The sequence below is a fragment of the Medicago truncatula genome, chromosome 8, assembly GCF_003473485.1.
Source record: "Medicago truncatula cultivar Jemalong A17 chromosome 8, MtrunA17r5.0-ANR, whole genome shotgun sequence".
In the NCBI taxonomy this organism is placed as follows: Eukaryota; Viridiplantae; Streptophyta; class Magnoliopsida; order Fabales; family Fabaceae; genus Medicago; species Medicago truncatula.
In genome coordinates, this window is record NC_053049.1 from 31,920,098 (window position 1) to 31,935,425 (window position 15,328).

General features: G+C 32.5%; 2 protein-coding genes across 2 annotated transcripts; both read right to left on the reverse strand.

The window, feature by feature from the left end:
• Positions 1–1,854: 1,854 nt before the first annotated feature.
• On the reverse strand, positions 1,855–7,826 carry LOC25501487 (uncharacterized). Its single transcript, XM_013590725.3, has 8 exons — positions 7,215–7,826; positions 6,376–6,409; positions 5,860–6,078; positions 3,638–3,727; positions 3,119–3,184; positions 2,799–2,890; positions 2,662–2,709; positions 1,855–2,128 (listed from the first exon to the last, which is right to left on the reverse strand). The coding sequence occupies exons 1-8, from the start codon at positions 7,628–7,630 to the stop codon at positions 2,011–2,013; spliced, it is 1,083 nt and encodes a 360-aa protein (XP_013446179.1). The 5' UTR covers positions 7,631–7,826; the 3' UTR covers positions 1,855–2,010.
• A 3,448-nt stretch (positions 7,827–11,274) lies between these two features.
• LOC25501488 (uncharacterized) lies at positions 11,275–15,081 on the reverse strand. The gene is made up of 8 exons (XM_013590726.3): positions 14,016–15,081; positions 13,891–13,924; positions 13,381–13,599; positions 12,955–13,044; positions 12,785–12,850; positions 12,539–12,630; positions 12,384–12,431; positions 11,275–11,761 (listed from the first exon to the last, which is right to left on the reverse strand). Exons 1-8 carry the CDS (start codon positions 14,384–14,386, stop codon positions 11,644–11,646), a joined length of 1,038 nt encoding a protein of 345 aa, XP_013446180.1. The 5' UTR covers positions 14,387–15,081; the 3' UTR covers positions 11,275–11,643.
• Between the last annotated feature and the right edge of the window lie 247 nt (positions 15,082–15,328).

A 15,328-nucleotide genomic window follows, 5' to 3' on the forward strand; every position in this document is an offset into this window, starting at 1 on the left:
TTTATGGTACACCCAACAATTTGAGTGTATTGATCTATCAAATTCTTAAATTAATAGTTAAATGAGTTATTTTTTGTAGGAAAAAAAATATTTTCTATCACCTATAATTATAATAACTAAATCTTATTTACCAAAAACGTCAACACAATAAAATTTGATTTTTCTGAATTTATAGTACTCATAATAGAGAATTTTGATTATTTTTTACAATAAAATGTAGAAAAATTTAGTATGATTTTTCTAAAAAATGAAATGATGTTTTTTCTTATAAAATGATATTTTCTAAAATATATATGTCAACAAACACCTATTTTCTTTCATAAAAAATGATAGTTAATTTATAAAAATTGTAAGCGAGAGTACCGGTACACCTTAATTTGCAGGTGTACCGTAGAAGTTCCCTTTTTAGAGTACTATCCAATTGGTGTGATATTAAATATTGTGTTAAAAATACTTGCACCTTGTAGACTTTGTTAGAGTTTACTATACAATTTTGAATACTAAAAATACCAAGTACTAGTATTTGATTAAAAGAATAACCGATAAATTTTAAGAATTAAATACATTCTTCTAATAGTTGTTTCAGTTCTCTCTTTAACACATGCCTTCAAAAGACGGGTTAGTAACATAAGATCCATGTAACTTTCATGGTTTGTTTGGGAGAAAATATGTGCCACAAGAACAACCATGTGAACATCCATTTGAAGAGATAAAGATATCTGTTGTCGCAAAAGGTTGTCCTGGTTAAGTTGAACAAATAGCACGGTTCATACAAATATGCACAAAGCAAAACAAATTACGTAAAACAAAAATTTGATTTCCTTCATGGATTTTCGGCAATCATGCCGTCGAGTCATCATGACTGTTCAATTAAGTTTATACGGTTTAAAATATTACAGTTTTTAATTTATAATTCAAATTGTTAAGCTTGAATACGGACCTTACGATTTTGATCAAACGGTCATCAATATCGACATCCCACTATAATAAAGCGAACTAATACAAAGTTTTGAAATGCATAGGCTTCTGGTCTAACTGGGGAAATGTCTTAATTAGCATGATTTGAACTTTATATTAGAAATATGTGAAGCCATGGCTGGATTATGAAGGGAAAAGTAAGGATTAATTAAGTCTACATAATTCCCAATTCTGGTGCATACATTTATTTAATTGTATGCATTAACATACGTCCATGTAGAGTTTTATTTCCCTTAAATTAGATCCCAATTTTGAATTCTAGTACACTGCACCATAATTGAGATCCAGTAAGATTGTTGTATCAAATAACCAATACTTTCTCATTAATTTTTTTAATCATTTCTAACAAAATTAGAGAATAAGAAGAACTGAACTTGATTCATAAAACTTATTATTAAGTTCTCATACAAAGTGATATATACATAACAATCATATTACAAACCAGAATTCCTGAAGTAGAAGTTCCCCACGGTTACACACCGTAATGAATCTTAATCATTGATTTTAGATTGGTCGACACAAACTATACAATTGGTAAGTTAGATGTAGTGCTTGTTTGTTTGTGCGGTTGTGCGGTGAGTGACCGCTACCGCACGTTTAGAGTCTATCTTACCATGGTATTGAGAAGCTAGTTGGTGTAGCTTTACCCCAATCGTGCTTTTTCACCGTGGTTTTGTTATTCCCAAACGCATACTTAAATGATCTCGGTCATTGATTTAGATCGGATGGATGCGATATGTAATTGTGGAAATCCAATTCCCTCGTAATACGAGTTATGGTTTGTGAACCAATTACATCAAACACTGGGATATGATTTGTCAAATGTATCAGTATTTGACTAAGTTTATATATAATGCATTCTATTAAAAGATCTAGTTTTGAAAAAGTTGAGGATATTTATTAAGAGATGTGGAAAAGATGAATATGTATTACATATACAAACAATGATCTAAATCTAATCTTCAAAATAATTTTGTTTGGCTAGCTAAAGGGTAGCCTTCATTCAGTGATTAATATTTTTGGAATGTGTACTCAATGTACAATTCTTGATGATCCAGGAAATGATCTATTTAACCAAAAATGCTTCAACTTCACTATCAAAATAAATAAGCCGTAGCATGGAAAATGCATGAGATTCACTCCCAAGTACCTGAATATACAAAATGTCAAGAGGTAAGTATGATCATTAGAAATTAAAATATTTATTCAACTACAAAATGTGACTGAACTATTTTCCATATAAGTTGTGAATGGTTTTCATGAACTACCATAGAAGATTAAACTCCGTTATAAAATGTGATTCAAATACTTAAACAAATTGTCCGTAAGACCTAGCTCAACCGACAATACCAATATTGTTAGGCTGAACACTTTAACCGGTGTTTGAACCTAGTACCTCGTAGTTGTGTGTGTGTGTGTTTTAGGTTGTGTTTGCCACTTCTTTTATAGACCATAAAAAAAATCGGAGAAATTGCTTCTTGTCCATTCAATCATCAAGTCAATGTAACAGTGTCCTTAATCTAAAATAACAATATGCTCCCATAGGAAGAATAAGCACATATAAATCAGTGATAAATTGATTTTTAGTTATAATGGCTCTATTCTTTTAAAACCTCATCAAATTCTGTTCAATTAGAAGACAATTATTTGATCAATGGTGACAAAGTGAAATTGAGAACATACCATAAGGGAGCATATGGAGATGACAGATCAAGGAAAGGGTAAGGCCACCTGTGAGTTGTGACAAATTATAATTATCAAAATATAAATGACAAATCCTTCATGTATATAATTAAAAGAAAAAGGATGATAGTTTTTACCAAATTGAAACACAAGCATGGATTATCCACTGACTAATCACAAATGCAGCTGTCCATATGAGAAAATATGCAAATCGAAACACTGGAAATCTCTGCATGTTTAGGAGTAAATAGGTGTTAATTTGAAGTTTTGAACTTGATCCTTGAAAATCCATATACAAATGGACCGAAAGGGAAAAAATGTCGTGAAAAATAAAGATAAATGACGAAACTATTACCTGAAATTAAGTTAAGGAACCACCACGTGTGTGATTTTGTCTTATACATTTGATATATAAAATAAAAAAATCACAAATCATAAACTGCTAAAAAAAACTCACCATACAATTCAATGATGTATCACCAAGGAGGAAAACAGCATTAATGGTGTGCATACAAAAATTCAACTGCAAGAATGAAAAGTGAAAATGTTTTCAAAATGAAAGAAAAGCCTCTTATGGGCTGCAAAATGGAAGACATGACCTTATACTAGTATCATATGACATTGATATAATGCAAATTTCAAATTACTTTATTTTTCCTTAAAATTTGAAACTGTTTTGGGTATGACTCATAGTTACTAGACAGTAGTATTTAAATTTGAAACTAGGTTGTACATTGTAAACTCTAAACTTGAAATAATTGAAAGCACTGCAACCGCTCTGCAGTCGAAGATGTAGGAACAATTGGTCGAAATTTGTTTTGAAATATAGTGTGTTCATTGCTTGTATTTTTTCGTATGTTTATTCTTTAGAATCGGGAGTGTTGTCCTAAGTCCTAACTTCATATCCGAATATCAAATATGAGTTTCATGTCAAAATGATAAATGAAAGACCAGAGACAATTTTGATCATACTTACAAAATCAAGTTTGTCGTTATTGAATGCTCTCACTGGATAAAGGACGAACCAAAATACAAAATCAGTGAGAAATACAGCACCTGCACAAGTCTATAAAGAAAATGAGAAAAATAACTATATCAATAATTTGTCTCCTGAATTTGATGAGAAATAGTTGAAACTTGTCAAACAAGTTAATCACACAATGAAATCCAAAATCTATGACAATATCTATTAAAAGTGATCAACATCAGATGTGGTATTCGGCGGTATGATTGCAACCATCATGAGATGTGTCAGCTCTGTCTCTTATCAAATAGTAATAATCAATCGTCAGCCCAGCTCCAGTTTCACACCGGAGAGAGGGTTGAGACAAGGTGAACCCCTCTCACCGTATCTTTTTATCTTATGGCTGATGTTTTGTCAGGTTTAATCCGCAGAGAGGCCACAAAAAATTCCACCCATGGCCTGAAGGTGGTGTGGTCTGCACCTCAAGTATCACACCTCCTGTTTACTGATGACAGTCTCCTCTTCACAAGGGAAAACGCTAGTGAAGGACAGAGAATTTTGCAAGTCCTAGCCACATACCAACAAGCTTCCGGACAAATGGTCAATCTAGATAAGTCTGAGGTCTCCTTTAGGCAAAATGTGCCAATCGAAGAAAGAAATATGATCTGTGGAATGATGGGAGTAACGGAAGTGGAGAGCCACACCTGATATCTACGTTTCCCGGTTCCTTTTGGGAGATCGAAGAAAGCCATTTTTGGTTTCGTCATTGACCATGTGCGGAAGAAGATCATGGGGTGGAAGGAAATGTTTTTGTCTAGAGCTGGCAAAGAAACCATCATGAAAGCAGTAGCCCGAGCAATACCGAACTACATTATGAGCTGCTACAAGATTCCTGAAGACTGCTGTAAAGATATAGACTCTATGTTAGCAAAATTCTTGTGGGAATTGGGAGAGGATTCTAGAAAAGTTCACTGGTTAAGTGGGTAAGCATGAAGGTGGTCTGGGTTTTAGAGGCTTCCGTGATTTTAACAAGGCTCTCCTTGGAAAACACTGTTGGATACTAATTTCCAGTGAAAGCACTCTACTTGAATAAGTCCTGCGTAGTAGATATTACCCAAGGGGAACTTCTTTGGAAGCAAATCCTGACAATAATCTGAGTTATCTGTGGAGAAGCATCTGTATTGCTAAGGATATTATTGAGCTGGGTGGAAGATGGATCATTGGCAAGGGGGACAAAGTCAAGATTTGGAAAGATAAGTGGCCCACAGACCATGGCCATCTCCTCACAAAACCTCCGGGCTCGGGTCTGCAAGATGACGCGAAAGTTGAAGAATTGATTGATCCAGCTACAAGACAGTGGAACAAGGACATATCATCAAGCCTCTTCAGCTCGTTTGAAGTAAAAAAAATTCTGGCGATTCTGGTGCCTTTCAGCCACCTTGAAGACAAATTTGTCTGGGATTGTGAAAAAGATGGGTCTTATTCAAAGAATCTGTTCTCACCAGGCCCCTCAACCAATTGTGACAGTCCCCTCTGGAAATCAATCTGGAATATACATCAGGAACTTTGAACGATTGGCTATTGAACTGGCTGCAGTGTAAAGAAGAGCTAGGCTGTACCACCTCTTTGGTTCGTCCGATCTGCCCGGAACAATTTTGTTTTAAAAAATGAGGTTGCCAAACCCACTGCTATAGCAATGGTCATGAGCACTCTCAACAAGATACGAGAATCATGGTGGATGACGGTTGTTTTGAGGATGGCAGAACTGGCTGGGGTCTGATAATCATGGTGGATGACTGTCATGCTCTAATGAGTAATTTACGCAATGTTTCTGTGAAATATAGCAGTAGGCAAAACAATGTTGCCGCTCACAATTTAGCTAGTTAAGCTAGAAGGTTTGGTGATAGATGTTGGCAGGGGAATGCCCCTTTTATCGTTCCTATATGTTTCTGTAATCACAACATGAACAATTGTGTTTGTCCATCTCTTCCTTTGAATCAATAAAATCAGCTGTTTAACATATTAAAGAAAAAAGACGACTAGAAAATCGTGAGAACTTCCAACTACATCAAACATATTACTATCTAACTAAATATAAGCCTCCTTTGGAAACAAAATTTGTCCCTAAATATACTTCACATTTCAAATTACTAGATACATTTATTAGTTTCTTCTAAATTGAATTGCTAAATTAAGTTACCTCGTAAATTATTTGAATCAGAAAATTAAATTACCTGATAAATTATCTGAAAAATGTAACCCCATACACCAGCAATTTCCCTGGTATGAAATTCCTGATTAGGACACTTAGGAAGTAGAGGAATATCTAAAACCCCTTCAAGAGATGGAGCCATATAAGTGCTTTCTGCATCTATAGAAGCACCGTTTACTGTTCTTGCCCCAAATTCATTGTGTTTTAATAAACATCCATATATTGAGAAAGATGATCCAAGCTGAAAGTAAAATTGAGGGCACAAGTCACTTAAATAATATATGACCTTATAACATTTAAAAGGAATAGACACTGCTACTAGAAAATCTTAAGTTAGGGACGAAAATTAGTGATGGAAAAAATAAAACCCCTCTCTAATATCCTCCTCACAAAATTTAGTGAGAATTAGAGACGAATTTCATGTTTTCCATTTCCAAATTCCCTAACTAACTTAACTTTTTTATTAGTGAGATATATCACATTTTCATGTAAATTATATTTTTTGCTATAATGTAGAGTCTGAAATTCAAAGCCTTACCCCAAAGTAAATAGTGACCAAAGTGAAGGTCAACCTGTTCAACACAAGAAAAAACACAATACAATTAGAGTAATTATAAGAAAAAGAGCTAGTTATATTATGAAAGAGGTATTTTATTTGTAACTAACAACAATCAATAATGTGACCCTTTTCATCCATGACTATAGGATACACCAAGAAATGCAAGAAAACATAATAAGCTATTCCACTTCTTAACAAGCTCTTTCCTTTGTTGACATACATGTCCTGCCTGAGTATAATGAAGAGAAAAGCTATTCTGAAAAATCTAAGACTAAAAGTTGAAGGCCCTATTTGGATGTCAGTTGGCGGTTTTGCAACGATTATAGGGCTCGAAATGCAATTACTATAAAGGATAGTTTTCCGATCCTTACTGTGGACGAATTGTTGGATGAATTGTTTGGTGCTACGCATTTCTCTAAATTAGACTTTGTGTTTTGGCTATCGCCAAATTCTTGTGAAACCAGAAGACCGCAACAAAACTGCATTCCGCACACATCATGGTCATTATGAGTGGCTTGTCATGCCCTTTGGCCTTACAAAAGCACCGGCTTCTTTTCAGAATTTGATGAATCAAGTGTTTAAACAGCTTATGAACATGTCATAAATCTCCCAAATAGACCCACTAATACTTATGTCAGTAAATTAGTTCAAATAAGTGAGTTCAAACAAATCCTAACTGTCTAAAAGTAATATAAAAACAAACAATTATGATACAAAAGTCTCTACTCTCAGGAAACAAAACAGCTACAGAAAAATTAACAAAACAGGTTTGCAATGAAGACTAAACTACTCAAATATATTTAATGTAATTAACTTACTGAGTGTAATAGGCTAATATACTAGCTCCTGAAACAGCAACATTGGCAATGATCAAAGCCAAAAGAATAACAAAAGAAATGATTCTATAAACAAGTAACCATATAGGATCAATTCCTTTAACACAAGTATTCCAAGCTTCATCTTCATATAACAATCCATCTTCTTCTTGATGATTTTCATCTCTCTCAGAAGATCTTTCTTTATTGAATCCTTCATACTTGAATATTAAATAAGATGCTAGTATCATTGAAATGAAAATCCATAGTGCACAAAAGAAGAATCTCCAATTCAACCAATAACTTAATGCAGTTGTATCTGTTGGTCCATTGATAAGTGATAACACAGTATTCTTTGGTACATAACCAAGAAGAATCTCTAATTCAGTGAGGAAAAAAAGCTTTGGTAATTTGAACATTGATTGGTAAGTAAAATATGATTGATGATAGTTTTAAAGAAAGACAATAATGCAAACTAGAAAGTGCAAAAGTCAAATATCCTCCTCCATGCTTTGTTGGCTGGCAGTGACAGAGCCACATATAAGAGAGGGGATGCAGAGAAGAGAATTTTCAATTGCACATGCTGCTATATTTTATTTCTATTTGAACCTCCTGAATTGTTTATACTGCATCTCGCATAAAGTTCTTGAATCTTGCATAATTTGACTTGACTTGCTTTTGATATTTTTTTTTTTTTTTTTTATTATCTTGTGAAACTTACATTTTCTTATTAATATTAAATATTAAATTCATGCACAAATCCTATAGATAAATCAGTTTTAAAGTCTTTATAAGCTTAACTCATTTGGTATAAAGAATGTATAAAATATGTAAGGTATGGGATTCGAATCCCGACCACCACAAAAAAAAAAAAAAAAAAAAATTAAAAGGGCAACTATGTAAATTTCATTATATTTTTATTTTAAAAATATATATAATTAGTGACCGTTTTTTTATGTTTCCACGCAAATCTCGTGGATGTTTGGACCACAAATGTGCAAAGTGCAACTGCAGCGCTTTGATTTTTGTTTTCTTAGCCATTATTGAAATATACTAAGGTTATTTTGATAGGGGATTTTTAAGTGCTTATTTTATTTGTTGTTAAAGAAAAGGGCTTATTTTAAGATTAAGTTTATCATGAAGGGTCATTTCTCATCAATTCGGGTTAATTAAGGGATGAATTTCTTTTTAGGTTGTGAAAATGTGTTTTTTTTTAATTGATTAATGTTTGTAATTGTCTATTTGAGACATAAATGTGTTCATAATAATGTGGGTGTAAATTAACATATATATTTTTTTTATTAAAGATGCAAAACTAACCATTAAGTTATTTAATTATTAGTTTTAAATAATAAAGATGAATGATTTATTTTGTCTAAATAAAAAGGTGCACATTTTTTTCACAGAAAAAAAAAACTCAACTCATTTCATTAATAATAGTAGTTGTAATACAAGATGACATGTAATCATGAACTTGAGAACTAGCATAACATAATGACATCCTAGCTAACAAGTATGCAACATTATTTGTTTGTCTCATAATGAAACTTATCTTAAAGTTTTGATGATTCATAAGTGAAGCTTTGCAAATATTCAGGATTGCGCCGAACATGGACCTGGTGCTAAAGTTGCTAGAGATGCAATCAACTACTTGCTTGCAATCAAGTTCGATAGATACCGAAGGAAACCTCAAAGTACCAAGCCACTTTATTTCTTTTTTTAGACCTCGTGCTTTCGCTTCTTTAGGTTGTGGGAGACCTTTATACCAAGTTGTCTTCGCTCCAATGAACTCCCCTCGCACCCCTCTTAGGCACATTCTGACCCATAACATCATTGATCCTTAAAAAATTACTGCGTCGACATTGCAATCCACCTCACTGGCTACCGGTCTAATCCACCCTTCTTGACTATGATATGCCATTCCATTGTTGTGGTATTTTCCTGGTTCTCTCCATTCTCTGACTTACGTGGACCTACTGCCACTGAAGTAAGACATCACGCACCATACACACTGAGATACATGGTTGTATTTCGACGTCATTCCACAACTTGTCGTTTTGTCGTTTCCAGATGCATCAAAGGGTCAGTACGAAATCAAAGAGTTGTTGGTGTTGTAGAGATTCTACTAACTGAAAGTAAAGTGCTACAAAACCATATGTCGTATCCAAGTTGTCTTGTATAATGTTCTATAGACCTGCTACACTTCACACCTCCTCTAGTTTTGCACATCCGAAAAAGACATGTCATTCATTCTCATATGAGCTTTCACAAGGCTCGCAACAATCACAACAATGTACACCGCGAGTTTAAAGCCCGTGTCTCGCGGGTAAATACGTCTTTTCTGCTCTCCATAAGAACACCTTTATTTTTTTGTAGGATTCGAAGTCTCCAAATTTTCATCCAGTCGCCTTTTGATCTCAGCTTGCTGTAATCCACTAGGTTCTCCATGGTATAGTGATATGTCGATTTAACTCTGTATTCCTTGAGGTTTGTGAATTTCCAACATTGTTTGTCTTCTCCCATGTTGTCTATAATTGACATGGCTATTATAATTACGGCGTCTCTCTCATTAAACATCTCCTTAATAATATCCACTTTCCAATCATTGACGCCTTCCTCAATTAGCTCGCTAACCATCATGCCCTCCATTCCCTTCGGAACGGTGCTTGTCGCATATGATCTCCCTCCATTTAAAAGAGGTCATTTGACGTGTGGCAAAAAAAAAAAAAAATTTCAAAAATATATTTTAATAAATATTTCTGTTTTTTCTTTTTCAATTTATATAAATATGTCTAAATGAACTTACGCTTGGAATTGTAACCACACAATGACACAAATGTTTCTCCTATTTTTTTTTAGAGTTTTGGAGAAAATTATGTGCCACTGATAAACCAATCAATTACAGGGTTGCACAGGTCGGAGTCACGTAATTAATAACGAGGTACCCACAAAGCTTAATGTTTGTGGTGCAAAAACTATTGGACCTCGAGTCATAAATAATCTTTAATACAATAATGGAATGGTTCTTAGAAAACAAGAAACATGTCACTTTGCTTCTCACATACTATCTTTTGGATCTTATGGATTCTTTTTGTCGTTTTTACAAAAATTAAGAATACAGTAATACACACCCAAAAAGAAAAACTAATTGTTCCTTATTTCAAGTATTCTTTTTGTCATTTTTACAAAAATTATGAATTGTATATTGTATTTAATGTGTTCATTTTGTATATAAATATATTTGAGTCATGCTAACTTTTATTCTTAAGAGACATGTTAAGAATTTTATAAATAGTAAAAGGAAGATTTAAAAAAAATAAAATAAAAGAATTTCAATTGCGAGAATCTATTCCTTATAGTTTGGACAAAAAGAAAATTTAAATGCTACACACCAAGCTCAATCAAAATTTCATTCCTTTAGGAATTCTCAGCATTCACGTAGTCAAGACATTTATTTTATAATTTAAATATGGATCATTCAATCTTGATCAAACGCACCATAGAAAAGCACTAAAACAAAGTTTGAAATGTAGAGGCTTCTAATCTAACGGGGAGATGTCTTGATTAACGTCATTTGAACTTAATATTGAACAATATGTGAAGCCATGGCTATGTAGGGAAAAGTAAGAATCAATCAAGTTTTACATAATTCCAATTATTTGTGTATATCAACATAATTGGAATTTGAGTAGTTTATCAAATTTATTTTAATTATTTCTAACAAAATAAGAGAATTAAAAGAGAAACTAAACTTGATTATGAAGTTCTCATGCAAAGAGATGTGTACATACATAGTATTTATAATATGGACTTGGATTACCTGCGTGGGTAAAAAAGATTGTTTTTAGGTTTGGTTCAGATAGGTGGTGTTCAAGTCTCTTCCAATGCTTGGACATCGCGTGATGGTTTTTTGTTCGTTTGTATGACTCTGTGTTTGTAGAGTAGCTCTTTTGGCACACCTTATGCTACAGGAGCTGCTTTTGGTGGTTAATATATATTTCATTTTTTATTGTTAAAAAAAAATATATGGACTTGGATTATCTGCGTTAGAAGTTCCATGTGATTACACACGACGAATCTTGGTCATTGATTTCATATTAGACAACTCTAATTTCAAAATTGTTAAGTTAGTTTTAAATGATCTCAACCATTAATTTTTATGGGATGGATGAGATATATAACTAATCCATTTCCCTCATAAGAGCAGCTATAGTTTGTGAACCAATTACATCAAACACTAAGATATGACATGTCAAAGTATTCTAAAAGATCCTAGTTTTAAGAAAGTTGAGGATATGCAACAAGAGATGTGAAAAAGATAAATATGTAGGACATATACAAACAATGATCTAAATCTAGTCTTCAAAATGATTTTGTTAGGCTATCTAAAGGGTAGCCTTCATTCAGTGATTAATATTTCTGGATTGTGTAATCAATGTACAATTCTTGATGATCCAGGAAATGATCTAGATAACCAAAAATGCTTCAACTTCACTATCAAAATAAATAAGCCATAGCATGGAAAATGCATGAGAGCCACTGCCAAGTACCTGAAAATCCAAAAATGTCAAGAGATATGTATGATAATGATCACTAGAAATTAGTTAAGTATTTATTCAACTACAAAATGTGACTAAACAACTCTTCATATATGCTGTGAATTGTTTTAATAAACTATCACATAAAATTTATTGAAATCACATTATAAAATGTGACTCAAATACTTAAACAAATTATGTGTAAGACCTAGCTCAACCGACAATACCGATATTACTATGCTCCTGAGTTTGAACTCAAGACCTCGTAGTTGTGTGTATGTGAGTGTTAGGTTGTGTTTGCCACTTCTTTTATAGACCATGAAAAAAAAAAAAAAAAACATATACATTGCTTCTTAACGTAAAAACTAGTATTTGAAGCTTCTGGAAATCACAACAAAAATGCATCGGGAAGCATGCAAATGTGCTTTTATATGTTGCAAACGGAAAACCAAACACACGCCAAGTAAATAACAATATGTTCACTTAGAAAGGATAAGCATTGAGCACTTGTAAATCAGGGATAAAATAGATTTATTTTATAACGGTTCTATTCTTTTAAAACCACATCAAATTCTCTTAAATTAGAAGACAATTATTTGATCAATGGTGTGACAAATTGAAATTGAGAACATACCATAAGGGTGCATATGAAGATGACAAGTCAAGGAAAGGGTAAGGCCACCTGTGACAAATGAAGGTTATCAAATTACAAATGAAGAAAATCATTCATGTATTATATATTTTATAAAAAAAATAATAATAAAAAAAAAAGAGGATGTTAGGTTGTACCAAATTGAAACACAAGCATGGATTATCCACTGAATAATCACAAATGTAGCTGTCCACAATACAAAATATGCAAATCGAAACACTGGAAATCTCTGCATGTTTAGGAGTAAATAGTTGTTAATTTTAAGTTTTGAACTTGAATTTTAGCATAATTATTTTTTTCAATTTATAACATGCTTCATGTATGATACAAAATTTTAAAAAAATTATAAACTAACTGCTATAAAAAAAAAAAAAAAAACTCACCATACAATTCAATGATGTGTCACCAAGGAGAAAAACAGCATTAATGGTGTGCATACAAAAAATCAACTGCAAGAATTGAAAAGTGCAAATACTTTCAAATGAAAGAAAAGTATCTTATGACATTGATATATATATTCAATGCAAATCTCAAATTACTTTATGATACTTACAAAATCAAGACTGTAATGATTGGATGTTCTCACTGGATAAAGGACAAACCAAAATACAAAATCAGTGAGAAATACAGCGCCTGCACAAGTCTATAAAGAAAATGAGAAAAATAATTATATCAATAGTTTGTCTCCTGAATTTGATGAGAAACAACTGAAACTTGTTAAACAAGTTAATCAAATCAAAAAATGAAATCCAAATTAAGTTCGACATTAATTGACCTAATGGTTGAAACCGTGTCACGATCATTGGTATTGTAGAAAATTATATTCAAATGTGAATGATGGGACCTCAATTTCAGTCATGTTGCCGTTTTGAAAACATTGAAAACCGTTGCAGATTGCGATCACAGATCTTTATTTAAAATGTCGAAGATAATTTCTCCAGAGATTCATAACACTAATAGAATCACTAAATTAAACTACCTGATAAATTATTTGGAAAATGTAACCACATACACCAGCAATTTCCCTGGTATGAAATTCCTGATCAGGACTTTTAGTCAGTTCAGGAATATCTAAAACCCTTTCAAGAGTTGGAGCCATATAAGTGCTTACTGCCTCTAATGAAGCACCATTGACTGTTCTTCCACCAAATTTTTTGTGTTTAAATAAACATCCATATAGTGAGAATGATGATGCAAGCTGAAAGTAAAATTGAGAGCATATGTCACTTAAATAATATAGGAACCTAAAACATTTTATAAAAACAGACACTACTACTAGAAAAACTAAAATTAGTAGCGGAAAAAATAAAACCCCTCTCTAATTTCCTCGTCACAAAATTTAGTAACGGAATCAGAGAAGGATTTCACGTTTTCCCTTTCTATATTTCCCTCAATAATTTAGCATTTTTATTATTGAGATATATATCACATTTTCATGTTAATTTATCTTTTACTATAATGTACAAGAATCTGAAATTGAAAGCCTTACCCCAAAGTAAATAGTAACCAAAGTGAAGGTCAATCTGTTCAACATAAGAAAAAAGGACAATGAAATTAGATTAATTATAAACAAAAGACTAAATTATTCAAATATGCTTAATGCAATTAACTTACTGAGTGTAATAGTATAATATACCAGCTCCTTCAGTAGCAACATTGGCAATAATCAAAGCCAAAAGAACAACAAAAGAAATGATTCTATAAACAAGAAGCCACGACGGATCTATCCCTTTAACGCATGTGTTCCAAGCTTCATCTTCATATAACAATCCATCTGCTTCTTGATGATTTTCATCTCTCTCAGAAGATCTTTGTTTATTGAATCCTTCATACTTGAATATTAAATAAGATGCTAGTGTCATTGAGATGAAAATCCATAGTGCACAAAAGAAGAATCTCCAGTTCAACCAATAACTCGACGCAGTTGTATCTGTTGTCATTGTTGGTTGCCATGTATGGCTTGGTGTCCATGTTATGAAACCCATATGTGTAATGTATATGCTAATATTCTTGATGCAATGGTTTTACCCTTTTAATGCAAATTCACTAAGAGTGTCCAATATTCTTGACATCACAAAGATTACCTTAATGCTAATAAATGTGCAAATTGTATGAATTCCTATAGCAAAAAAAAAAAAGTATGTATAAGAATTTTTTCAAACAAAAATGCTAAAGATTGTTGTATGAAGAAGAGAATTTTGGTATGAGCCAAAAATGAGCCATAAAAAACTGAGCTTACTCATCAATTTTTTAAGACACTCACACTTATATTCCTTGCTTGAGATGAGCTTAGACAAAAACACATAAAGTTCAATACTTCATTAAAATGAAATAAATAAATAAATTTCTATAAGAAAAAAAATAGGAAAGAAAGGTTTGGCATTCACTGTTGACAAGTGAAGTTCAGAGAGCATATATGCTTTGCTTCATCATTTTATGGTTAGAGAGAGAGAGAGAGAGAGAGAGAGAGAGAGAGAGAGAGAGAGTATAATTTGTGTGAAGAGTATAACTTCCAGCACAAGGAATTTAGAGAAAGATAAATGGCATAAGATGCCTTTTGGATTTGTGGGGTGATCAAAATTTTCACCTTATTGGAAACACCCTTAGGTGAAGAATAGAATATTCATAACCACAAAAGGCATAACAACATGATTTTCCTAACAATATATATGCTTATTTAAGGTCTCAAAAGAACAATATGCTCATTTATTTTTTTTCTTATCGGTTTCAAGGGTATGTATTCTTTGGTTCTCACATGTTTGTCACTATTATATACATTGTCACTATTGTACAAGTCAAATTCATACTTCTCTAAAAAAATCTACATTACTCCTTCAAGCCATGTTGATGATACCTCTTAATTCTTACTCAAGCTGTCTCAAAAAAAAAAAAAAAAAAGGACTTGTCAACAACACAAGTCGAAAAGG